The sequence below is a fragment of the Typopeltis vanoorti genome, chromosome 15 (assembly GCF_054136105.1).
Source record: "Typopeltis vanoorti isolate ZY-2024b chromosome 15, IOZ_Tvanoo_1.0, whole genome shotgun sequence".
NCBI lineage: Eukaryota > Metazoa > Arthropoda > Arachnida > Uropygi > Thelyphonidae > Typopeltis > Typopeltis vanoorti.
In genome coordinates this window covers 104778589-104805830 of record NC_143563.1, presented here as the reverse complement: position 1 = coordinate 104805830, position 27242 = coordinate 104778589, and the positions used below count along the sequence as shown (strand labels likewise).

Here is a 27242-nt window from a genome sequence, read left to right as displayed (position 1 = left end):
AGATACCACCATCTGATAGGCCATCTGGAAGACCCAATCTAAATCTGTTGGACTTCAAACTGTCCTTGTAGCTTGAGAGAACATCCTGCAAGAAAAGGCACGCCAGGATCACCAGCCTGAAGGTGGACTTGGAGTGAGCAGTGGCAACATTTCCATTGGATGTTGTGATTCGATATGTGGCCTTACGGACTTCTATGTGGTTTCTATGTGCTGGAAATTATAAATGATTTATTGACAGATTAAAGATTTATGCGCTGTTCAAGTTGTAACAGTATTTATGGCTAGACCAGGTACATTATTTGCATCTTTAGGTGTAGTTTTATGAAGAATTTTATTGACAGTATTTTTGCTATATCACTGTTTATAATCACCATTATCAATTTCCTGATATATACCTTCAAGGGGTGATCGGATTATTATGACAGTACTACATGATTAGCTGTACATTATTATTAATCTCCTATCAATAATTTTCCTCAAAATTAGTCTATTACTTATAAGCACTCCAATAATATTGGTCATACCTAACATTTTGTTCTTATAAGACAGTTCTCACTGGATCAATCCACCTAGACCCTTGGTCTTCATCTGGATCTCTTTCCTGCCATCTTGACATCCAACACCTGTTTTCTAACCTTTCCTCACCCATTCTATTTAGTGGCCACACCATCTTAGATTAGCTCTGCTTACACATTCTTGAATACATAAGTCAAGTTCCTTTCATTTCTAATATGATTATAACATTGATGCCATCTGTTCACTCCCCCTAATTTGTCTCAGAACCCTCATATCCGTGGTCTCTAGTCTTTGATCAAGTGCTTTATTTCTTACCCAACATTCAGATCGATAACTTAAAACTGGCTTAAACACTGACTTGTATACTATAGTTTAGTGTTTTGGCTAAATTATCACTTAATTCTATATAAATTTATTCAAGTGACTCCCCACTATACCAGCTTTGCTTATTCTGTTATCTATTTCAGATTTACTTGCCAACTTCAGTAAAAACTGTGCCTAAATAGCTGAAATATTTTACTTGTTCTATAGGTTCTCCATTCAGAATGTAGCTGAAGTTTTCTATATTGATTTTCATGGCAAATTTGTTATAGCTGTTATTCAATTTATTTAGAGAATCTAGGAGACTTGGACTGGATGTGTTTAGGAGCACATCATCATCTGCATAAAGGAAAGAGTTAAGTTTGATATTTCCATTCTGATATCAGGTTTAATGCTACTTGCTTTCATAATTTGATCCATATGATGAATAAGAATGGAGATAAAGTGCTTCCTTGTCTTGCACATGATTTTACATCAAACCATCTATCTTCCTGCATTACCTTCAGTTCTAACTACTGACTTACAACTTAAGTATAGACTATGTATTGCCTTCTATAATGTTCATTTTTTGTGCTTGAAAAACTTTTTCCTGGACACCTTATCATATGACACCTTTGTCTGACACCAGATTTAACATTAAACCATCTTCCTGTACTTCCTTCAATTCTAACTGCTGACTTACAACTCAAATAAAGACTAAGTATTGCTTGATATAATGCCCCATTGCCATATAACTGTAGCATTTTGAATAGCTTTTCTCTTGGCATATTGCTGGAAGTTTTTCCACTTGGTTAAACTATAAATTAAAGATACCAAGAATTTATATACTTGATTTAATCCTTTATCCAAGTGTAAGCAAACAAAGTTTGCACCTGAAGAATTTTCAGGAGTGGGGCAACGTATATAGAAGCTGATGACTTCACATCACTTGCCTTAGTATCCCATAATGCAAAGTGCATATCCTTATGAGTATCACCTCTTAGTATTACCTCTGAGTCTTGCTCCCACTGATGAGACCTTAATAAAGGTCGAAACCGGTCTGGGTAGTGACCCTTCCCATAATACATACCCATAAGGATATGTGATTATGGGATACTAAGGCAAGTGATATGAAGTCATCAGCTTCTATAAATTTTCCCAAAATATTTTTGTATGTCTGACAATCATTTCTTCCTCTGCTATTTAGATCCCCAAAAAGGCCAACTTTTCCTTTTTCATTGTGTCAATTGCTTTCTCTAAAGCCTCAAAAAATTCCTCCACTTCTACCTTAGTAGAACTTTCTGTGGGACGGACCATAGGCACAAATAAGTTTCACTGTCCAGTTCTCCATTCTGATATTTGCCCACATCACTACTTGATATTGCCTGCCATTCAAGAAGATTAGCCCCATATTTAGTGTTGACAACTATGGCTATTCCTTTTCCTTGATTGTCATTGCCTGAATATAACATTTTGTATTTATTGCTGAGAAAGATCTCAGCAGTTTTTGAATTTTATTTAAATCACCCCTATTATGTCGATTTGCTACTTATCTAATTCCTCAGCTAGCTCCATTTCTCTGCCATTTTGGGCTTCTTATGTTGATAGTACCGATCTTGAACTCTGATGATGTTGAGTTGGGATGTATTTCAGGATTTGTTCCGGGGGCTGACTTTTCACTGTTTGTGCTAGTTCCCTGGCAAAAACAGGGGCTTTGTTTAACTGGCCAATGCTCCAGCCTCCAACTTCTTATAGTTAAAGATTTTTCTATCCTTGAAGATTACCCTCACCACATGCCTCTCTAGCTGAATAATCAAAGAATAATGTTTGTGTATTTAAGTCTACAGTTCACATTTAATAGCTGTTCAAATGATTCGTTTCAAAACTTTTTACACCCTTCTTTTCAATATGAAGTTCAATTTTATCCTACTCAACACTAAATGATGATCACTTTCTATTTCAAATCTCTGTATACTCGTGTCCTGAATCATTGGGAAAACATCACTGTCAACAATAACATAGTGAATGAGACTTTTCTTATTCCTTGTATCTTCTCTATATGTGAATTTGTGCACATTTTTATGTTGGAACATGGTGTACACAATAACTAATCTATGTCCTGAGCAGAAATCTAGCAGGTTCTTAGCATTATTATACCTTTGCTATTTTCTCCAAATTTTCCCAAAGCATTTTTATATGTCTGGTAATAATTTTCTACTCTGCTGTTTTAGATCTCCAAAAAGGACCAACTTTTCCTTTTTCGTTGTGCCAACTGCCTTCTCTAATGCCTTTGAAAATTCCTCCATCTTTTCCTTAGAACATTCTGTGGGACCATAAGCACAAATAAGTCTCACTGTCCAATTCCCAATACTGATATGCTTTACTCCAATCATCTGAAATTTGACCTTTTGACCAGGCCCTCTAAATTATGCAGTGTTTATAAATATATTTCTAACACATTGTAATTTTTGATTAAGAGCTTGCTCATTGAAACAAATTGTTATAGCTGTTTTTGGTGATAATAACTCCAAGTTCTGGTGAAGGTAGTGGTGATAGATTTGCATGCTTTGGATTTAGACTTCTTGAATATGTGTGTATATTGACAGGAAATTGGGCCCAACTAAGAAGATTGCAGATATAAGCATATGAAAAAGTCAGGAGGTCACTTGTTATGTCTCTACACTAATAAAAGGAGCATCAGGAACAAAAAGCTATATGGACTGGATGCGTGAATGTAAGTGAAATGTATGAGAGAACAAAAGCAGCGCTGAAAGTGAAAGAACATCAAATTGAAATAATGGGAATCAATGAAACAAGACTGTATGGACAAGGTCTGATCCAGTTAAGCTGTGGAGATACAACATATTCTGGTAACAAAAATGAAGAAAATGAACCTACAAAGGGAGTAGCAATTATGATGTCAAGAAAGAGAATAAAAGCATTGACTAAATAGGAACCAGTTACAGAAAGATGTAAAATGGCAAGATTTAACTCAAAATTCTCTAAGGCGAAAATAAGAAATGCATATGTACCAATCAAAGGTTGGTCGATTGGTAGAGCCTCTGCTACTAATGGCTCATGAAAAATGTTAAGCAAGTTTGAGTGCGATTAGTAGTTGGAAGGAGTTCAATCATTCGATGCTGTTGGCACACTATCCCTCGATGAGTCTTTGGACTCCCTGGAGGTGTAACATAATAATAATACTAATGTAAATGAAAAAGAAAAATATGAATTTTATGATATGCTACAGAAAGTAATGGGTTAAACAATCCAGAGATATAGTAATGGGAGAACTAAATGCCAAAATAGAAAGTGATGACACAGGAAAAGGGAATAATAATGGGAAGATGAGGTATGGGAAATATAAATGAAAATGGAGAGTTTTTTATGGACTTTACATGATGAATGAACTAGTAATAGCAGGATCAATGATTAAACTCAAAAACATTCATAAGGCAACATGGACATCACTAGATGGGGGGGAAAAAATCAAACTGACCATAAAAATGATACAATGAAAATGGTGAGGATCCCTCATAGATATGAAAGGGATGAGAGAAGCAAATGCCTATACAGATCATTTCTTATTAATGAGAAAAGCAAAAGTAAGACTGCTGGCCATAAAAGAAATGAAAAATAATACTTACAATATAACTGAACATAAAAATGTGGAAACTAAAAAGAAGCACACAGTGGAGGTTAAAAATAGATTTGAGCCTCTCTCTCACACACACACACTGGACACTAGGAACATGAGCCCAACAGTACCGAAGAAATATGGGCAGATATTAAAAATAGTATATCATTAAAGTGCAGGAACAGTACTACGAAAAAGTAAAAAGAAAGACAAGGAATGAATATCCTCATATACAGAGTCCAATGTTGAAAAAAAGGGAAAGAAATAAAGAAAAAAAAATTAATACAAGAAGAAAATATGTTTCAAAATGAATATAAAGAAATACACAAATATGCCAATAAAAGGGCAAGAAAAGATAACAGAATTTATAAAAAATTTATAGAATAAGAATAAAACTGCAGCAAATAGAAATGACACCAAACCACTATACAATATAATTATTAGTATTACATGGGCACCTCCATGGAGTTGTAAAACTCATTGTGGAAGATCCAAACTATCAACACAATATCTATCATACTTCTCCTTGAAATATTAAAAAACAAAGTACTCACAACTAACTCAGGCAACCCATTCCATTCATTCACCACCCTCCAAAAAAAAAAATCTAGTCCTTATATATTGCTAACCACATTCTTACCCAACTTCCAGTGATGACCTCTTGTTCTGTTCCCTTGAACAAAGTGTTGAAATATTTCCTTTGCATTAATCCTATAAAATCCTTTTAAGTAACTTATGTTTCTATCATACCTTCCCCTTCCGTTTTTTTTTTTTTTTTTTTTTTTTTTTTTTTTTTTATACTATCAGCCGACTTTTGCAACCCAAAAACTCTCAGTCTATCTTTATGAGAATAAAATTCCACAGATCACTCACCATCTTTGATTCTTGTTACTGCTTCCTCATTCCAAGAAACCTAGGACAGTAATCCAGATGTGATCGCATAAAGGCTTCATAAAGTCCCTTATCTCTGCTTGTTAGTGTGTTCTCCAATAACCAAATAATCCTGTGGGCTAATCTACTTTAACAATATATTCTAAACTTGAACTGTCTATCTACCACTATTCCCAAATCCTTGGCTTTATCATTTTTTGGAGTGCAGTTCCCTCAATGTGGTACACACCATGTAATCTTTCTATCTCAAAATGAATAGCTTCACACTTTTTCTGATTAAATTGACATCCATTATGTTTTGCACATACTGTCAGCATATTTAAATCATCCTGCGAGCTCTCTGCACCACATGACTATTACCATGTCCAACTTTGCATCATCAGCAAACAACTGAATATCTTCCTTCAAAGTATTTCCTATGTCATTTATTTACAAATTAAACAGTAGTGGTCCAAGTAACTTGTAATAGCAGGAACATGAGAAAAGCAAAAGTAAGACTGAGTAAGCCATAAAAGAAATGAAAAATAATACCTACAATATAAATGAACATAAAAACGTTCATTTATATTGTATATAGTCCATTGTATATAGTACAGAATAAATCATGTCCTGATTTAGAAAAGGTGATCAGGTTCAGTTAATGATGTGTGAGCATATAGAGGAGCAAATTGTGAATCTGATCATATGTTAATTAAAATTTAATTTATATCTAGAATATCAAATGTAGGCCAAAAGAAAACTGAAAGGATAAAGAAGTGGAACACTGAGGTATTCGAAAATAGAGAAATAATTGATAAATATCAGAATAAAATAAAAGATAATATTAAAACAACAGAAAAAGGAAAGAATATAGAAGAAAATTGGGACCTGATCCAACAAACAATCATAAATGCAAAATAGAAATGAATAGTTTGATGAAGAATGTAAGGAAATAATTGAATTGCAAAACAAAGCAAAGGAAAGCATTTACAAAGGAACGAAAGAAATATGAAGAGAAAAGAAAGCAGGCAAATAAAATTTGTAAAAAGAAAAAGAAAGGAATGATGGAGAAGAATGGGGAACAAATAGCAGTATAATGAGAAGAGAAACTAGAAAATTCTATAAAGAATTAAAACAATTAATACATAATTTTGATACACAAATGATAGGATGTAAGGATAAAGAAGGAAAAGCATTAACTGAGAAAGAATTAGTTAAAGAAAAATGGAAGGAATATTTTAAAGAATTATTTATGATGACAGCAGCAGAAGGCAATAAGGAATATGACAATCAAAATAATTGTAGAAATATAGAAGAAAGAATTCAAGAACTTATAAAGAAATAGTGGAAATAATATCACAAATTAAAAGTTTTAAAGCACCAGAGGTAGATGGGATAATATGAGAACTTATAAAGAATGCAGGTGAAATCTTATGGAAAGAAATTTATTATTTGATATTAGATATACGGAAAGAAGAAAAAATGTCAAATAATTGCAAAATTGTAACAATCCATCCAGTATATAACAAAGGAGATAAGATGAATTGTCAGAACTATAGAGGAATTTTACTATTGAATGTGACATACAAAATCTTTTCAAGTATGATATATAAAGTGGTTTCAGAAATAAAAGATCCACAATTGATAATATATTTATGCTATGAAATATATATGAAAAATGCTTAGAATAAGATACAGAACTTCATAATTTGTATATTGATTTCCAGCAAGCATTTTATAAATTAAATAGAAATAATACATAGCTTGAAAACACTGGGAATACCAGGAAAACTAATTACATTAATTACCGTATTTGCCGGTGTATAAGACGCACCTCAATTTTTGTACGCATTTTTTTAGGAAAAAAAGATTTCTTAGTTCCTTTTCCTGATTCCGTCAAGTTCTTATAATTTTCGCAGTTGGGGGTGGCCCGAAATGCCTCTCTGCAGCCCTGTTTCCATGTTCTTTAGCATATGTAATCACACATAGCTTGAATGCAATATTGTAGCAATGCCAATGTTTTTCAGCCATAATTTGCGAAGAAATTTAGAGAAAATTTAACGGCAGAAATTTATCACTGTTTACAACAACCTTGACAACAATTGGAAAGTTCAAACGAACAGAAATACAGCTGTGATCGTCAATGACAGCGCATGCATATCCACTGAACTCAACGTAACTGGAATGCTCTCACACACCACAAGGAAGAAATCACGTAACTCGGAACAGAGAAAATTTCCAGAAATGAAAGTAATAAAAAACTGAGTATTGGCATATAAGACCTATTTTCAAAGAAAAAAAGTGCATCTTATACGCCTGCAAATACAGTAATTAAAATTGCATTAGAAGGATCCAAAGCAGTAGCTAAAATACAAGGGGAATTAATGGACCCCTTTGAAATAAACTGTAGAGTAAGATAAGGAGATGTACTTTCAGCAAGTTTATTTAATTTGGTACTTGAAGCAATAATAAGAAATTAAATATGAGAGGATTTATTAATAATAAATTAATACAAATATGTGCAATATGCAGATGATATAACAATAATAAGTTGCAGGAGAAAAGATTTAGAAGAGAAATTTGAAGAACTTAATAGAAATGCTAAAGAAGTTGGATTACAAATTAACCAACAGAAAACTAAATATATGCAATGTGGAATGACAATAAATAAAAACATAATAAGATATAATATAGGTGAATACGGTTTTGAAGTTGTAGATAGTTTTAAATATTTAGGTTCATTAATAACAACAAACAATAATATATCTGAAGAAATTAATAGTTGAACCATGGCTGAAAATAAGTGTTATAATATTTATAAAAAATTAAATGAGTAATACGATTCTTAATCTTAATTCTAAATTAAAACTTTATAAAACCTGTAACAACATATGGATGTGAAACATGGCCATTTGCACAAAACGACATAGAAAGATTGAGAATCTTTGAAAGGAAAATATTAAGGAAGATTGGACCAATAAAAGAAGAAAATGGGATATGGAGAATTAGAACAAATAATGAACTTGAACAACTAACTAATGGTGAAAATATAGTAAGATATATGAAGTGACAAAGAATAGTGTGATTAGGACATATAGAAAAAATGGAAAAAGATAGAAAAATTAAAAAAAATATTTGAATGGAAACCATTAGAACAAAGGAAGAAAGGAAGTCCTGATGGTGCCCCCTGGCGGGCTATATTGGTAGTTCTTCGGATAAATGTTTCCCAAATTTGGGGCAGTCTCATGCATCCAAATTTGTTGAGGTTTGGCATGTTCCTAAGGGCTGAGGCTGATTCCATGAATAGTCTTTCATATTTGAACTTACTGCGGTGTATTACTCTGGCTTTCTTCCATCTTATTCTGTGGCGAGTATCCAGAGCGTGGTCTGCAAGCCCAGAGTGGCTGTACTTGTGAAATCTGATGTAATCCTTGTGTTCTGAGATTCTGATATTTGCTGTCCTGCCTGTTTGGCCAAAGTAGGACAGTTTACAGCTGCAAGGGACCTGGTATACACCAGGTAGGTCTAGGGGAAGTGGTTGGTCTTTAGTGGAGGGGATAAGGGATGCCAATTTTCTATGTGGTCTGTAACAGGTGGTCAAGTCATGTTTTTTTAAAATTTTGTTGATTTTTTCTGAGGTGCCTCGGATGTAGGGAATGGCGATAGATTTAGAGTAATCTTTTTTGTGAACGGGAGGGGATGGTGGGTTGTGGATAACTGGGTTAAGTATTTTTTGGAATTTTTTTTTTTTTTTTTTTTTTTTTTTTTTTTTTTTTTTTTTTTGGAAGTGGAGGGAGGGGCAGCCATTGGCTGAGAAAGTGTCACAGATGTGATTTAGTTCAGTGGTTAGGGCTTGATCATTTGAACTGATTATTTTTGCATTGTTGAATAGTGTCTTAACTCCATATTGTTGTGAGGGGGGGTGATGGGATTGTTGGTGAATGTATCTGCCTGTATGGGTGGGTTTTCTATAAACTGAGAAAACCAAGGTTCCATCAGGTTGGCGGGTGACTAGTGTGTCTAGGAAGGGGAGGTTATTGTTTTCCTCTTTTTCCAGGGTGAATTTGATTCTAGGGTGTTGGTTGTTTAAGTGTGTTAGGAAGGAGAGGAGTGAATTCGGGCCATGTGGCCAAATAGCGAACACATCATCCATGTAGCCATATGGTAGGTTTTTGTGGGGCTGAGTTTAAGGCTTTCTCTTCAAAAGTCTCCATAAAGAAGTTAGCCAAGGCTGGGGAAAGTGGTGAATCCATGGCTGTCCCCTCTATCTGTTTATAGAATTTTTCCTGCCAAACGAAATAGCCTGAGTTCGTTGTAAACTGAAAAAGGGCTGAGATATCGGGAGGAAATTTAGCTTGGATTAGCTCTAAGGTTTCTTTGAGGGAGACATTCGTGAATAAGGAGGAGACGTCAAAACTGACCATTATGTCATTATGTTGGAGTGTAAGGTTTTCTATAGTAGCTTTGAAGTGGGCTGAGTTTTTTATGTGCGATGGTGTGTTGCCAGTATAGTGTGAGAGCGCTTTAGCTAAATGCTTGGCTAGTTTGTAAGTGGGGGGAATCAATGCCATCCACTATGGGACGTAATGGCACATTTTCTTTATGTGTTTTTGGGAGCCCATATATGCGGGGGGGGGGGGGGGGGGGGGGGTGTCTAGAGTTACAGTCTGTTGGTAATCTCCACAGGCCAAGAAGTGACCTTCTTAAGGAGCCTATGGAGTTTTCTAATTTGAGAGTTGGAGGGATTATATTCAATAGGGAGGTAAGTGGATCGATCTAATAGTAAAGCCTTGAGCTTACCTGTGTAGTCATTAAGATTGAGTACCACAGTGGCGTTCCCCTCATCCGCTTTGGTGATCACTATTTCTTTGTTTCTCTTCAATTTTTGTAGTGACTTATATTCACTAATGGATAAGTTGGATTTTGGAGGTTTTGCTTCTGTGAGAACACAGGCTACATCCAATCTGATATTGTTGGCGATGTGGTTTGGAAGGTGGTGAATCCCACGTTCAATTTGGATCATTAATTCCTCAGCCGGTAATTTCTTAGGAGCAATGGCGAAGTTGTGACCACGTGACAGAGCATTGAGTGCTTCAGGCTTCAAGATAGCTGAAGAAAGGTTAACTACAGTGTTGGTTTGTAGTTTAGGTTTGGACGCCGAGTTCTTTATTAATTTAACAAACTTGTTGATATGTCGGCTCCGTATTCGTTCGAATTCTTTATTAGCCGCCGTATTTTCTAGTGCTAATATAGCTCTGTATATGTCGGCTAGGGAACCACGTGTAGCAGTAATTTGTTCCCGAAGTAAAGCCTGGCTTGCCCGGTTGTAGATACGGAGAGCTTTCTGTGAGACAAAGCGGTGTTTAAATTTTACACAGTTAGGGATGACTTGATTATCCCGGCAGTGTTTTAGGAATGCCAGACGGTTAAGTTGTCTGAATAACTTTAGCTTCAGTTTGCCATAATGGCAAACTGAAGTTTGAGATAGATTTTTGAGATAGACAGAAATTTGGGATATTCTGGACAAGATCACAGACGACTTGGCCAAGTACCGATTACTCAAAAACAAAGAACAATTAATCTGTATATCTACAGTTGTGATCGAAGCATTGCAAAAATTGGTTAGAAATAGAATACTGGATTGAGTTGATGAACATTAGATTCTCTATGATGGTCAGCATTAGTTTGTGAAGGGCAGGTCTTGTTTTAGCAATGTGCTTATGTTTTATGATAAGGTGACAAATGTGTTGGATAAGGGAGAATTATACTTATTTATTATTAGACACTTCCAGGGAGTCCAAAGACTCATTGAGGGAGGGCACCTGCTTTATAGCTCTCTATCCACCAACTGACCACAAGTATTTCCACAGACAATCGCAAACATCCATGCCAACGGCGAGATTCGAACCCGCAGCCTTTTGGCTGGAGAGCAGATATGCTAACCACTCGGCCAGCCAGGCTGGCAATCATCTACAATGATATTCTTGGACTATGCACAATAGAGCATTTGATAGATTACCACATGATAAGTTGATGTACAAGCTGCAGAGGATAGGAATAGATAGTATATTGGTTAGATGGATTGGAAATTGACTCTCTAAATGATATCGACAGGTTGTGTATGATGTACCAGTGTCTCAGAAAAGGAAGTTGACCAATAGTATGTCAGAGAGTTCTGTTTCTGGGCTCCTACTGTTTAACTTGTTTGTTAATGATATTTCGTGTATATTGACTGGGGATCTTCAAATGTTTGCTGATGATGCAAAGTTAGGTAGAATTATCAGGAGTAGTGGTGATGTTAATTCTCTACAGGAAGATTTGAATAGACTTTTAGCTTGGGCAAATAAGTGGGGTTGCAGTTTTAACAATAATAAATGTAAGGTGTTACACTTGGGGATACCGAGATATATGGCTACATACTGTATTGGTGGAGCTGAATTTGAGGAAGTGGATGAGATTCGGGTCTTGGAGTGATGGTGGATAGTGGACTGAAGTTCCAAGGGTACATTGCATGTGTTGCAAAGACTGCACATTACATTGCTGCTATGATAAAAAGTACACTGACATGTAGGGACAAGAAGGTGGTGGTACATCTATATAAGGCATTGGTCAGACCACATATGGACTATTGTGCTCAGATCTGGTCAGCTAGTTTTCATTGTAATGCGGAAACACGAGGGGGATCCAAAGACAAATAACCAAATCAATATCAGGACTCTGTGGTGTTGGTTATGAAGAGTGTTTGAGAGAATGTAGATTTACAGAGGTTGGTGGCTAGCAAGAGATGTGATAGAGACCTTCAAGTTAGTTAATGGATTCTATCAGATTTATACAGAAGAAATTATTATGAAAAGAGTGGATGTTAAGATGGGAAGAATGAGAGTCCATCTCTGGAAGTTGTACAAAGATGTGGTGAAGAAGGGTGTGAGGAGTAGATTTTTTACGTGGAGAGTTGTTAGTGAGTGGAATGTATTGCCTGAGTGCGTTTTGAGTGCAGGTAGTATAAATATCTTCAAAGCATGTTATGATGACATGTTGCTAGTTGAGTGGGCCTCCCATGATGGGCCTGTTGACTCCATGAAGGTTGCCAAATAATAATTTGGTAACATCATCAAAAAACTAACATTTTTTGATGTTGTTCCTTCTTTCACATACTGCTGAAGAAAGTTATCTTGGAACAACTCAATAACTTCTTCATTCTTATCAAGAGTTTGCTTTGCTACCTAAGCAGTAAGGTAGGGTAAGGTAAGGTATTATATTGGTGGGATTATGTCTAGGAATCTTGAAGTTATGGTGAATGGACAGGAATTTGAAGTTCAAAGGTCACACAACAAAAGTTGCAAATGTACTGTTAAACAGAAGAAAGATGGGCGATATGATAGCTGTGTATAAACTTCAAAAAGGGTTTTACAGATTATCAGCTGATGAAACTTTTACTTATATGGAAAGTGGGGAGAGGATAAGGGAGCATACATGGAAGTTAAGTTTGTGTGCAGTTAAGAAAAGGATAAACTACATTTTTCTCTCACAGAGCACTGTGTGAGTGGAACAGTATTGAAGTGGTAAGTGCATGTGTTTAAAAGAAGGTATGTCTGGTGGTGTAGGTGATGTATGGCTTCTCTTAAATGAGTCCTTGACTCTGGAGCTTTGATTAATAATAATAATTACATCATTCAAAGAAAAATAATATGTATTAGTATTATTTATATCTTTAGTCCTAAAACTTTAATTTATTAAAATGAACTGAATAAAATACCTATTACTGCAATTATTTGTAAAAATTATTTAATGGGTTCAATAGAAACATTTCTATGATGGTTGGGTGCAATAAAAACTGAAGCATGAACGGGGTTGGAGAACACCACTACATAAAGTGCGATATACTGTTATATCTAGCAATTTACTGTTATTACAAATGAAATATCACTACTTACAGTGACGATGACTGTGATATTTTCATATTTTGACCAAGATTTCCTAAATTTATATCTAGTATTGCACCAAGGAGTGGTGAATTAGGAGTAGATGAGTCTGACTGCAGCTGACGAAGATCTTCAACATCAGATACTGAACCATTTTTATTCTTTTTACTGCGAGAGAATGCTTTGCTAAATGAGCTGCGAAGCTGTAATGAAATCACTCAGATGATTTACATATGAAGCAGGCACATGTAAAATATATAAAGAATAATGCAGACATAAATGATATAAGCCAATTTATGATACATAATTGTAAATTATCCTTAAGAACTACGATATGTAAATAAATTATGATTTTGTGGTATAGCAAAATAAAATAAAGATTATTCATTTTTATTTCAATACTTACCCAAATTGCTGGTTCATTCTCGTTCATTCAGTATTCAGTGTCCAATCCTCACCACAAGAAGGTGAGGATTGGACATCAGAACAAAAGCCATGGTCAGTTCTCCACATTCCTTTAAAGGCTATGTGGAGGTCTCCTCTCACTTATACAGCTTTGACCGTTAAACAACCAAATTTGGGATTTAGCCGACCAAATTGTATTCTCATTGACTTAAACCACAATATAAAATGATGGCACATGACAGAATTTCATGATGGCTGGGGGCATCACCCAGTTAAACAAGATCCCAATTGTTTTTGCCAGAGAATCAGGGAGAAAGCAAAAAGTCAGTACTGGAACAAATTATAAAACATGCCCCAACTTAACATCACCAAAGTTCAAGATCGGTAATATCAACATAAGAAGCCTGAATGGCAAAGAAATGAAGCTAGCTGAAGAACTGGATAAGTACCAGATCAACATAATAGGGATGACTGAAACAAAAAAGACAAAAACTGGTGAGATCTTTCTGAGCAATAAATACAAAATATTATATTCATGCAATGACAATCAAGGAAAGGAAGGAGTAGCCATAGTATTCAACACAAATTTTCAACTATGTTCTTGCCAAAGTCATGGGATGACTTCGGCAAGAACATAGAAAATAAATATCAAGAAGGTGGCAAGATATTTTGGAGGTTGTTGAAGAAGCTTAGAAATGGAGGAAAGAGTGCTGTAAAAGGAGTTAGAGATGATAAAGATGACATGAAAATGGGAGAAAAAGATATCCTTGAAGTATGGAGTAATTACTTCGAAAAATTGCTAAATGAAATTAGCAGTGATTGCACAGTGGTAAAAAAACACTCAACAGGCATACAGTCAAGAATACATATCGATACTTCAGGTAGAAAAAGCCATCAAAGGCTTGAAATATGGAAAGGCAGCAGGAGTAGATGATATTCGACCAGAATTGCTGAAGTATGGTGGCATAAAAGTCTTACAGTGGCTGCACTGCATAATTCAGAAAGCCTGGACAGAGGGACAAATTCCTGATGATTGGAGAGCTCTAATAGTACCCATATATAAAAAGGGAAATAAAACTGAATGTGAGAATTACAGAGGTATTTCCCTACAGAGTGTTCCTGGCAAGATCGATGCAAGCATACTTGAGAAATGGTTGAGAATTTTGGAAGAAAAGCTTGGTGAAGAACAAGCTGGATTCAGGCCAAATAGAGGCTGTCAGGATCAGATTCCCATGCTTTCTCAAATAGTTGAGAAAGCATGGGAATATAACAAAGATCCGTATTTAAGTTTTGTAGATCTGGAAAAGGCATATGACAGGTGCCAAGAGAAAAGCTATTCAATACGCTATAGTTATATGGTGTCAAAGGGGTATTATATCAAGCAATATTTAGTCTTAATTTGAGTTGTAAGTCAGCAGTTGGAATTGAAGTACAGGAAGATGGTTTAATGTTAAATCTGGTGTGAGACAAGGATGTACATTATCCCCTCTGTTATTCATTATCTACATGGATCACATTATGAAGGAAAGTGGTATTAAACATGATATCAGAATTGGAGATGTTAATGTCAGCTTTTTTGCTTTATGGGGACGATGTCATACTTCTAAATAAATCCGCTACAAGTTTGCAAGATTCCCTGACTAAATTGAATAACTGTTTTAATAGATATGGTATGAAGGTCAGCAATAAAAAGACAAAGACAATGAAAATAGATAGAATCGTTGAAAATGTCAACTGCATTGTGAACGAACCTATAGAACAAAGTAAAACATTTCAGCTACCTAGACACAATTTTTAGTGAAGATGGTAAATTAAATATGAAAATAGACAACAGAATCAGCAAAATTGGTATGGTAGGAAGTCAATTGAATAAATTCATATGGAATAAGAGAGAAATTAGTCAGAACACTAAATTAGCTGTATACAAGACAGTGTTCAAACCAGTTTTAACTTATGGATCTGAGAGCTGGGTCAGAAGTAAAACACTTGACCAAAAACTAGAGACTGCAGATATGAGAGTCCTGAGAAAGATTAGAGGCGTGAACAGATGGCATCAATGGCAATATCATATTAAAAAACGAGGATATTAGGAAAGAAATTGACATTGTCAGCATCCAGGAATGCGTTAGCAGAGCTAATCTCAGGTGGTATGGTCACCTAAACAGAATGGGTAAGGAGAGATTAGCAAAACAAGTGTTCTCTGCCAGGTTGGCAGGAAAATGACTCAGAGCAAGACAGAGATATTGGTGGATTGATACGGTACAAAGTGCCTTAGACGATAGAAATATAAGATCTGATAATGTTGGAGTCTTGACAAGTAACAGACTGATTTGGAGGAAAATTGTAGATAGGAAGTTAGTAATGATGTAAATTTTTCCTGTAGTACTATCATATCCTGTACACCCCTTGAGGGTACATGTCAGGAATTTGATGATGATGACATATATCCATTATATATAATGGATTATGTCCATTATTATCAATGTCTGATACATTACAAAGAAAAGTGTTATTAATCTTGATACTTGAAACTAAATTCAGTACAAGTCTTTAGGCTAAACTACATTCAAGAACTGCTGTAACAGTTTGCACATGAAAATATAAAGTTCATTTTGAATGAAGAACTTTGTAGAACAAGTAAAATATTTCAGCTATTTAAGCACAATTTTTAGTGAAGACTGTAAATAGATATGGAAATGTACAACAAATATATTAGCAAAGCTGGTGTGTTGAGGAGTGAATAAATTTATATGAAATAAGAGGGAAAGTAGTCAAAACATAAAACTAGCTGTATACAAGACAGTGCTGAAATCACTTTTGTGTCATGAGTCTGAGAGTTGGGCAAGAAATAAAACAGTTTATCAAAGGCTACAGACCATAGATATGAGAGTCCTGAGAAAATTCAAGGAAGTGGACAGACAGCTTTGCTGGCATAAGGAGTATGACAATATTAGCAATCAGGAATGGGTGAATCTAAAGTAAGCATTCAAGGCACTCAAGGTAGTATGGTCACAAATAGACTTGGAGAAGAAAGGTTTACAAAACAGGTATCTGATCACAGGTAAAAGACAGAGCAAAACTAAGATCAGTGCATACTGATGCAGTTCGAAGTGCTTCAGAAGACACACATAAGATCTGACAATATTGATTCCTGACAAATAACAGAGGATTTGAACAAATAACATGTAATTTGGAGGAAAGTTGTTGACAGAAAGTCAGTAATAATATAAACTTTTCTTGTAGGACTATTCTAATATCCTATACACCCTTGGAGAGTACATATCAGGAATTTTGATAATAATGATATACGGGCAGGTGTTGATGTCATTTCCTAAAGTGCTCTCTTTTTTAGTGAGTGATGTGTTGAAGTTTTTTGGCTGATATTTTTCTGTAAATTTTTCTCTAATGATTCTGTTTGAAAAAATGTCAACATTTTCCTGTAAATCTTACAGGGCCATCCACAACTATACAGGTATTAAATCTTTAGCAATGAAGGGAAACATTTATATAAAGTGGAACCACTTTTTTTCTTTTAATTATGATTATTATAGCTCTTGTCTTAGGTACTACTGCTTATCCACTTTGGAGATAATGCTGTACATTTTTTCCTCCTTAGTTCATTATGATTATTTTTTGGGTAGAATACATAATTTCCACATGTAAACTACATCTAATGTGCTATGACAAACCTGAATCCCTTTACTTAACCTAATCTTTCTTGGGAAATGACACTCCCTCTCTCTCTCTTTCACTCACTCACTCACACACACACACCTCAGATGAGGGCCAATATCATTATGCCCGAACAGGTCATTTTTATTCCTTATCATCTTAGCCTTACTGGCATGCTATCATAGCTTTGTTTCCATTATTTTGCATAGACACTCCAGTAAAGCATTTATGCATATTTTTGTTAACAAATAAACTGTTTTTTAAAACTCCTACATGTCTGATTCCAACACATAATAATACCATGTTTATAACACAAACTTTTGTTTTTTTGCCAGCTTGCTAAAACTCATTTATTTGCACAGAGCACTTACCCAGCCTTTCTTTTTCTTTTTTTTGGTACTCAAAGTTTCTCCAGACTTTCCGCTAGTTCCACTACATGCACTTGAAAATGAATTAACACTGGACATAGAGTCAGTGGAAAACTGCCTGGATATTCGATGTTCTTGTAGAGCTTTGAAAAAAAAAAAAAACAAATAAAATAAAATAAATAATATATATATATTATTTATATCTTACAGGGCCATCCACAACAATACAGGTATTAAATCTTTAGCAATGAAGGGAAACATTTATATATTTATATAAATATGCATTCTATTTATATATTTATATAAATATACATTATACTAGGGGGGGGTGTAGTATGTTTTTTCAATGTTTTAGGGATGGCACCTATTATTATGGGAACAACTTTTGTTTTCTTTTGCCACATTCGTTCAACTTCGATTTGCAAATTGCAATACTTTGTATTTTTTTTTTTTTTGAATTGTGGATCAGTTGAAAAATGGAGAAATACCATGATTTGCAAGGACTTTGAATTTAAATGAATTAACAATTATATATTTGTTTATTCATTTAAAAAAAAGATTTCAGAACATAACCCTACTATTTCTATGTGACCTTAGTTTCGCATAACATTACTTATATAATGTGGCATTTCTATGGAACCTAACATCCGCGTTATACGAGAGTTACTTGCAGAATATCAAAAGAACTGTTTGGGATTATCTTTAGCCTTATAGTCCTTATAAGGACGGGCTTAAAGGGGCAAAGCAAGAATGCTTTTCATCTTCCCTGTTATCTGTAGAGGACAGTGTAGGGATAAGGTGTTATTGAGCTATTAAAGCTCTGATCATGGCAAGAGGGTAACAACAATAGCCGAGCCTCAGTTAGAACTTCATTGGCTACAGCATTGCCATCCATTACCCTCCAAGGGTATTAATCACCGCATCTCACGGTCGACCAGTATTCCGTCTATCTTTAGCCTGCATTGCTAACTTCCTTTTATACTCTACTTTTGCTTTTCATGCCACACTAGTTATCCTTCAGGCCTGGATTAACCATTAAGCAAAATAAGCACGTGCTTAGTGCATCATGGAAAGGATGCACCACAGAATTTCTGCTTTAGTTGATGACAAATTTAATTTAAATTAACTTTTAACTAGTTTTTCATTGTTTTTATCTTTTCTTACTGTTATCTACTTTTTTTTCAATAAATAATGATGTATAGAAGGCCTAATAAAATTCTAACCACGTGAATGATGGTTCATTTACACCGTATTATCACTCACGATGATTTCTGGCACTACCATTGCGTCAAATGAGGTAATTTTTTATAATTAATGTAACCGTTTTATTTTCCTGTCTGTTTTAGATCTTGTTTTAATAAATTATGTCTCATAAAAGGCTCCAGAAGCAAATATAAAACAAATCACGTGGTTGTCTCAGAAACGCGGCTCTGGTAAAAGGCCTAGCTGTCGCAGAAGTGCGACTACAGTAAAATAAGAGTTAATTAAAGCAAGATTCAGCTGTAAGCCGAAAATTAAATTGTTCGTATGATTTTGCCTGTGATATGTGCAACTGTGTTGACTGCCACCTAATATTCAACAAAATATTTTTATTTCTGTATTTAACAGATCCCAAGAACCAAGATGAAACGTGTTCAGTTAAGTGGTACACAAAAGTGAAAACTATCAAAAAAGAAACAAGAGGAGACTTTGGAATCAGATTCCAAGACTGCAAAGCTGACTGATTTCTTCACACAAGTTCCACAACATTATATACCAATTCCTGATCAGAGCCAATCTCCGTCATCAGAAGTGGACACAAATACCACTTTGATCACCTCAAAATCAAAATGATGATGATGTTGGAATCATCAAGGTGTCACAAGCAGGTTCATCTAGCACAGTGATGGCTAACCTTTTTACCCAGGTGTATCAAACATCTTTTTTTTTTTAAATATTGACGTTGTTGATGTGCCACTTGCATACATGCATTATAAATTTAACTACTTAATCATAGATGGTGATTTATACATATCATATTAGGCTATTTATTTAATAGGACATTGATATACAATCTATGAATTCATATTATACAATTAATTTAATAAACTGAAATTATTGAAATTAGTTTTTTCATCAGAATACCAATATTTTTCAACATCCAAGGTGTGTCACCTGAAACCCTCAAGTGTGTCAGTGCTGACAAGCATGTCATAGGTTCGCCATCACTGATCTAGCACATGCTCACTACTGATCTCATTTTGTCTGTAAATTCTCTTGATATCTCTACTGCAAATGCTGATGCAAGTTGCTTTACAAAACATTCTGAGGTTGAAATAATTGCTGAAAATGAAAGTTTAGTGGGGCATGGTGATGGTGGTGAAATGATTCAGTCTGCAAAAGATGAAGTAAATATAGCAAAAGATCCAGGGTTGTGGCTTGATTTCTTTGCTGATGATGTGGCTTACTGGACTGCTTGTGGACCCAGTGACTGTCAACACCATAATGGGCCATTTGACAAGTCTCACTGATATTTCAGTAGTGGCAAACCAGTAAGATACTGTTCACAGAAACTTGTTGTTGGGACAAAAGCCAATGGTGAGGAATACAAGAGAGAGTGGTTATTGTATTCACCATCAACGGGATCAGTTTATTGTTTTGTTTGCAAACTGTTTGCTCCTAAAAATTTCTCACATTTTGTTACAAGAGAAGGGTTCAGTGACTGGCAAAATACTATTGTAATTGATCAACATGAAAAAAGCACTGCTCACCGAGACTCTATGCTAACATACTTAACTCACAGACAAGAGGGGTAGGGTTGGGACAACAGTTGGAAAAGCAAATTCAGGAAGAGTGCGATTACTGGGAACATGTCCTGAGGCGTGTCATAGCTGTTATTCGAATGTTAGCTGAACATGGCTTGGCTTTTCAAGGAACAGAAGATTTGGATCATTGCAAAATAGGAACTTTTTAGGGCTGCTTGAGCTCATAAGTCAGTTTGATCTATTTTTAGCAGGTCACATTGTGAAATATGGAAATTGTGGCAAAGGAAATCCTTCTTATCTGTCCAAAGCCACCTGTGAGGAACTCATTCAATTGATGGTCCACGTGCTTATTGTTGATGAAGTAAAATCTTCTGGTTATTTTAGTTTGTCAGTTGATTCAACACCAGATCTGTCACATATCGACCAGTTAAGTGTTGTACTTGGTACTTAAAAGATGGACAGCCTATTGAATGCTCTTTAACCTTTCTGGAAATGAAAAGCCATACCGGTGAGGAAATGGCAAATCAGGTATTGCAGTACTTACGTAAAGTTTGTCAGTTAAACTTTCAAAATGTTGGGGTTAGTCTTATGACAATGCTGCTAACATGTCTGGGCGTTATAAGGGGGATGCAGCAAAAAATTTTAGAAACAAACAAGGTTGCTATATATGTGCCCTGTGCAGCTCATTCACTAAATTCGGTAGGCCGAAGTGCTGTTGACTGCTGTCAAGAGGCGGTTAATTTCTTCTCTACAGTGCGGTTGCTCTATATCTTTTTTTCAGCCTCAACCAGCCGGTGGACAATTCTTAAAGTTTGTATTGGAAATGAAAATGTCTTAAAATCCCTCTCTGATACCAGATGGGAGGCACATGCTATGGCAACAGCAGCAATTTTGAAATCTTTCATTCAAATTTTAGAAGCGTTAGACTGTATAGCCAAAGACCAGTCACAAAAGGGAGACATAGAAGAGAAGCAGATAATATTGCAAATAAGATGCAAGAGCTAGAATTCGTTTTTATGTTGAATTTTTGGGATGAGATTTTGCAAAATGTTCATAGAGTAAGCCAAGTTCTACAGAATGAGGATGTCAACTTTAAAAACATGTGCAGATCTGTATGGATCAATAGCTGACCAATTGTGCACGTCGCAAACTGAATTTGAAAGATATGAAGCAGCTACAAAGGAAGTGCTACCAGATGTTGATTACAAGGCAGCTCAAACTCTCAAACGTATCAGAAAGGTACCCAATGACAGAGACGCTCCAGAAGTATATCTGAATGCCAGAGATAAATTTCGTATTATCACCTTTTACACAATTGTTGACAAACTTGAAACTGAGATGAGAAGAAGAGAGATATACAAAAAAATATCAGAGAGATTTTCTTTTTTAAGTGATGTGCCACATAATGCTACTTCAGTGACTTCATCATCTACTGAAATTGAAAGGTATTCTCAGTGTTGTCAAAAGCTGATTGATGCCAGAGCACTTGAACACTAATTTCTCAGCTGAGCTTCAGCAGTTTCATTCATATGTGGGCCATAAGTTCAGTGTAACAAAAAATGTAAAAACAAGATTCAGTCATGCTGAACTTTATAAAATAATTGTAGAAGACAATATTGAATGTGCCTTTCCAAATGTAGACATTGCCTTTCGTATATTTTTAACATTAATGGTCACAAATTGCTCAGCTGAGTGTTCATTTTCTCAGTTGAAGTATATTAAAAATCCCATCGGAACAACTATGCAACAAGGCAGGTTGAATGTCTTATCTCTACTAAGTATAGAAGCAGATGTGTTACGTAAGATTAATTTTGAGGATCTGATCAAAGACTTTGCAATTAAAAAAAGTAGGAGAAAACTTTTGAAATCTAAATAAAGTTGAAGTATACAAAATTAAACATTATTTTTCATCTTACTATAAGTTGTTTCATTTTGAAAATTAAAATTTATTTTATGGTTTATTATTTGTTTATATTTTGAATTACATGTATATGGGGCACCAAAATCTTTTAAGTGCTTAGGGCCTCTATCGGTCTTAATCCGGCCCTGCCTGTGCTGTTAATGTGCCTGTTGGTCATCTTTCTCCTTAAATTCCCTCCACAATTGTTTCTTTTTTTTGTAGCCCCCAGCTTAATGATGATATTCATCCATTTAATTCCCACTTGATCTACTCTCTTGATTCTAGGTATGCAGTCTGCCATTACCTCCCTCAAGCACTCCTTTACCACTTCCCATGCACTATCAACATCCAGCCCTCACAGTTTTACATGACATACCACCGATCCAAGCAATCTCCTAAGCTTGTCATATTTACCACCCCTGTAATTCCACATATACCCAGTCTTAACTGAAAATTCCACACATTTAGCCACCTCCCAAGTCAAGACCACATGATCACTCTCACCAACTGGTGGCAACGTGGTCATATTCGTTATAGACCAATTCTCAGATGCAATTACTAGATTGAGCACTCTCGAACCCCTAGTATATTCCATCACATGCTGTCTCAGGTAATTATTCCTTAGTAACTGCATAAATTCCATTTCCTTCCTCCCATGTGTGACCTCTCCCCTTCCAATTTATGTTCCCATAGTTGAAATCTCCCATAATAATTAGTGTCGTCCACTCATTGAGTCTATTTGCTGATGCATACTATCTCCATCTTTTCCATCCTCTGGTCTACAGCAGCATCCAACTGCATACAGATAGCCTCAAATATGCTATTAATTTTATGGCTATTTAGCCTTTTTTTTTTGTTGTTTAGGAGTGCCCCTTTTTATAATGTCATTGGCTTTTTACTCAGTTTTAGGGCATTACTGAAGTTTTTACATAGATAAATGTATGAAGAACATAAGAGGGAAAATTCGGACATACCTTTGTAGGATGTTGCTGGCTGTCTGCTGTTTGACAGGAGTATGATTAAAAGGAAGGGAGGTTTGGAAAAGGTGAGGGTAGAGCAATGTAGGAAAATTCCAAAACCCCTTCCTTTCAATCATACTCTCGTCAGGATGACAATGAATAAGAAGATAGCCAGCAACATCCTACAAAGGTATGTTGTAGGATGTTGCTGGCTCCCTCTTATGTTCTTCATATATTTATCTATGTAAAAACTTCAGTAATGCCCTAAAACAGAGTAAAAAGCCAATGACATTATAAAAAGGGGCACTCCTAAATAAAAATAGGCTAAATAGCCATAACATTAATATTTACTTATAGGAGTAACATGAGAATTTTCCCAGAAATAAAACCTATATCAAATGTGCTATTTTTACTGCCCTGCAGATGAACTTCTCTCTTTGGTTGCAGTTTATCGGCTATCTTCAATAACACCCCCCCCCCCTACCACCACCACCCATTCTTTTCTCTCTAGAGAAAACTGAACACACTATACCCTTCACATTTTATCCCACTAACTATATCATCTTCTATCAGCCACATCTCACTAATGCCAATAAGCTTTGGCCAAGATGAACTAACCAATGGCAAAAATTGCTTGCTCCGAATGCTCCTGACATTAGTGTACATAAAGTGCAAAAGCCCCTTAGGCCCACTGCTATCCTGACGCTTTATACAAACTATCCCATTCTGGTTTGTTGCCAGTGGTACTAACTTAGGCATATTATACACATTCACACACTTAACTGCCCCGCTGATGTCTGCATATCCACTCAACAGCTTCCCTGCTAAAAGCTCTAGTTTCCCTTATTCTGCACATCCACTTTCATTTCATTCAACAACACTTTTTCCAGTCTCCAAACACCAAATCCATTCAGATGCAAACCATCCTTCTTGTATAAGTTCTTTCATCCTTCAAGCTCACACCACACATCCACAAACACCACACCACTCTTCCTGCATAACCTACACATTGAGTCATTCACTATTACAGCATCCTTCTCAGCTCTACTCTATCATACCAAGACAACAGACTCACTATCTTAACTATCTCTCACTCTTTTCTTTTGCTAGTTCTAGTAATTCTTTCATGTCCTCTCTCATGCCATACTTTTCTCCTTTCAAATCATTCATTCCAACCAATATGATCGTCTCTTTCACCCTTCCCTTTTGTGCTCAAATAACCTCACTAATATCATTAATTTTCTATGAATTAAATCTGGTTACTAACAAAGTCAATTAAAAACAATTATAAAATAAGAGCTGCATCTGATTTGCATAATTATATCATCACCTGGAAATTTGCAAAATTCTTAACTGCAAACCACTGCTGTGGTTTGCAGTGGTTTGCAAACCACTGCTGTGGATATAAAGCCTGCAGATCAGTACTGCTCCATGACCCAATTCAAATCATTATGTAAAGATAATGAATCAAGTCTACATTTTTTTTAAATTGTTATTTTTACCTTAAAATTAAAAAAATGACAATTTTTTCCCTTTGAAGAAAAACTGCTGAACATAAACATTATAATATAAAATTTAATATAACTTTGAATAAGTTCAATTTCATTTTTAATACAAAAGATTAAAACTGTTTTATTTGGACATGACACTAGAATTGATGAAAGATGTTTTTCTGATAATTTTTGAAGATGTTTTTGATGAAATTTCTGATCTTAAACTATTTTAAAAATTAAGAAATAGCTTGTAAAATGCAGCACTTATTACTCATTATTTTCATTTGACACTCAATGACTTTATTTATATAGTGTTTTTAATAACTGTCTTGATTACTGAACTGCTTAGAATTTGAAAAACCAGTTTTATTTAATTTTGAACCATTGCAAAAACTAAAAATATAACAATCTTGGGTAATTAACATAGACAAATTTATTCTGAATGCTATTGGTTTGTGAACCTTGATATATAAAAATCATCTACACTCTGTTTCTGTTTGGTATTAGAGCTATTTTCAAAGGAATTAGTTAAATGAATGTGCATTACATTATGAAATGTTCATGACAGCATGACAAAATCTTAAACATGCTGGACAGTCAAAGTGAAGAGTCAATTCCAATCTGTACAAAAAGGATTAACACTTATGAGAAACACACTCAAAACAGGATTAGTGAAATGCAGTAAAAGGAGATATACTTGAACATTATGCTCATATACTGAGTACCCAGCCTCCTTGTCATTTGGCATTGAGAGTGCTTCCCTCATGTCACTTGGACCTCCACTCAACATGCATGTGGCAGAATACGAAGCAGCAGGATTATACATCAGCTAACTAGGAAGCCTCCTGACTCATTACTGACAGGTTTGAGCCCATCTGGCAGCTAGCTTGCAATACTATTTTAGTAATGTGGCCTTGAAATAGAGGTTTGGGTTTATGCATATTTGGCATTACTTGAAGGGTATCACCCACACTGCAAAAAGACATGAGGACTGAAACCAGAATCCCTAGCTTGGGAGATTAAACATGGCATGCACAACTTCAAGCACAAAAATCAGGGTGGTGGTAGTAATGTTTCTCCAGGTGATGAAGCTCATATACTGCCTACTTGTTCCTAAGTTGACGCTCACTCCAACTAAGAAGATATCCTTTTGTAAAACATACTTGTTAGGTACCAGAGCCCCTTTTATGGAAACAGGCCACACCACAAGAAGCCAGGAGCTGATAACTAACAAGGAGGGCTGTATACTGATATTGCCTGTCCATTAATGGCTACATGGATAATACAAACAAGATGAGCTGGTAATTTGAATTTTGAAAATTTTGCTCACAAATAGTATTATGTAATGGCTTCAACCAATATAACGAAATGTCATGCTGGGTGGAACAATACTAATGCTAACTTCAACAAAGAAAAAACTGGAGACTATTGAAAGAGCTTAGAAATGGAAGAAAGGGTAATGTAAAAGGAATTAGAAATCATATACATTACATAAAACTGAAGATAAGGGTATTCTAGATGTTTAGAGCAATCACGTTAACAGATTTTGAAATCAGATATGCAGTGACAAACTATTTAAGATAAATGCGATCAGAAGTTTATATAAATACTCATCATCAAATTCCTGACATGGGGGTGTACAGGATATTATGATAGTACTACATGAAAAACTTATATTACTAACTTCATATCAACAATTTTCCTTCAAATCAATCTATTATCTTCCAAGACTCCAACATTATCAGATCTTATATTTCTGTCTTGTAAGGCACTTTTTACTGTGTCAATCCACCTATATCTGGGTATTTTTCCTGCTAACCAGGCAGAGAATACTTGTTTTGTCAATCTTTCCTCTCCCATTCTGTTTGAGTGACCATATTGTCTGAGATTAGCTCTGCTAACACATTCCTGGATGCTAACAATGCTAAGTTATTTCCGAATTTTCCTCATTTTTAATATGATATTGTCATTGATGCTATCTTGGTCGATGGCATCAATGACAATATTAGTAGTTGGAAGGGGGCCAATCGTTCGATGCTGTTGGCACAGTCTTCCTCGATGAGTCTTTGGACTCCCTGGAAGTGTCACATAATAATAATAATCTGTTCAGGCCCATAATCTTTCTTAGGACTCTCATATCTGTGGTTCTCTAGTCTTTGGTCAAGTATTTTATTTCTAACCCAGCTCTCAGATCCATAAGTTAAAATTGGTTTGAACACTGTCTTGTATACAGCTAATTTAGTGCTTTGACTAATTTCTCTCTTATTCCATAGAAGTTAAAGATACCAAGCAATTTTAATAAACTTGGTTTTATCATCATCATCAAATTCCTGACATACACCCTCAAGGGATGTACAGAATATGATAGTACTACATGAAAAATTTACATCATTACTAACTTTCTAACTACAATTTTCCTCCAAATCAGTCTGTTACTTGTCAAGACTCCACCATTA

The 27242-nt window shown here is 35.3% G+C and overlaps 1 protein-coding gene across 1 annotated transcript in view; it reads right to left on the bottom strand.

Annotated features, from left to right (window-relative positions):
• LOC150099051 (neuron navigator 2-like) overlaps positions 1-27242 on the bottom strand; it is a 636174-nt gene that overhangs the window by 164801 nt on the left and 444131 nt on the right. Inside the window, exons 20-21 of the mRNA XM_090405801.1 lie at positions 17694-17833; positions 13258-13448 (exon numbers count right to left, since the gene is read on the bottom strand). Coding sequence (XP_090261927.1) covers positions 13258-13448; positions 17694-17833 — 331 coding nt within the window. The remainder of the gene's footprint in view (positions 1-13257; positions 13449-17693; positions 17834-27242) is intronic.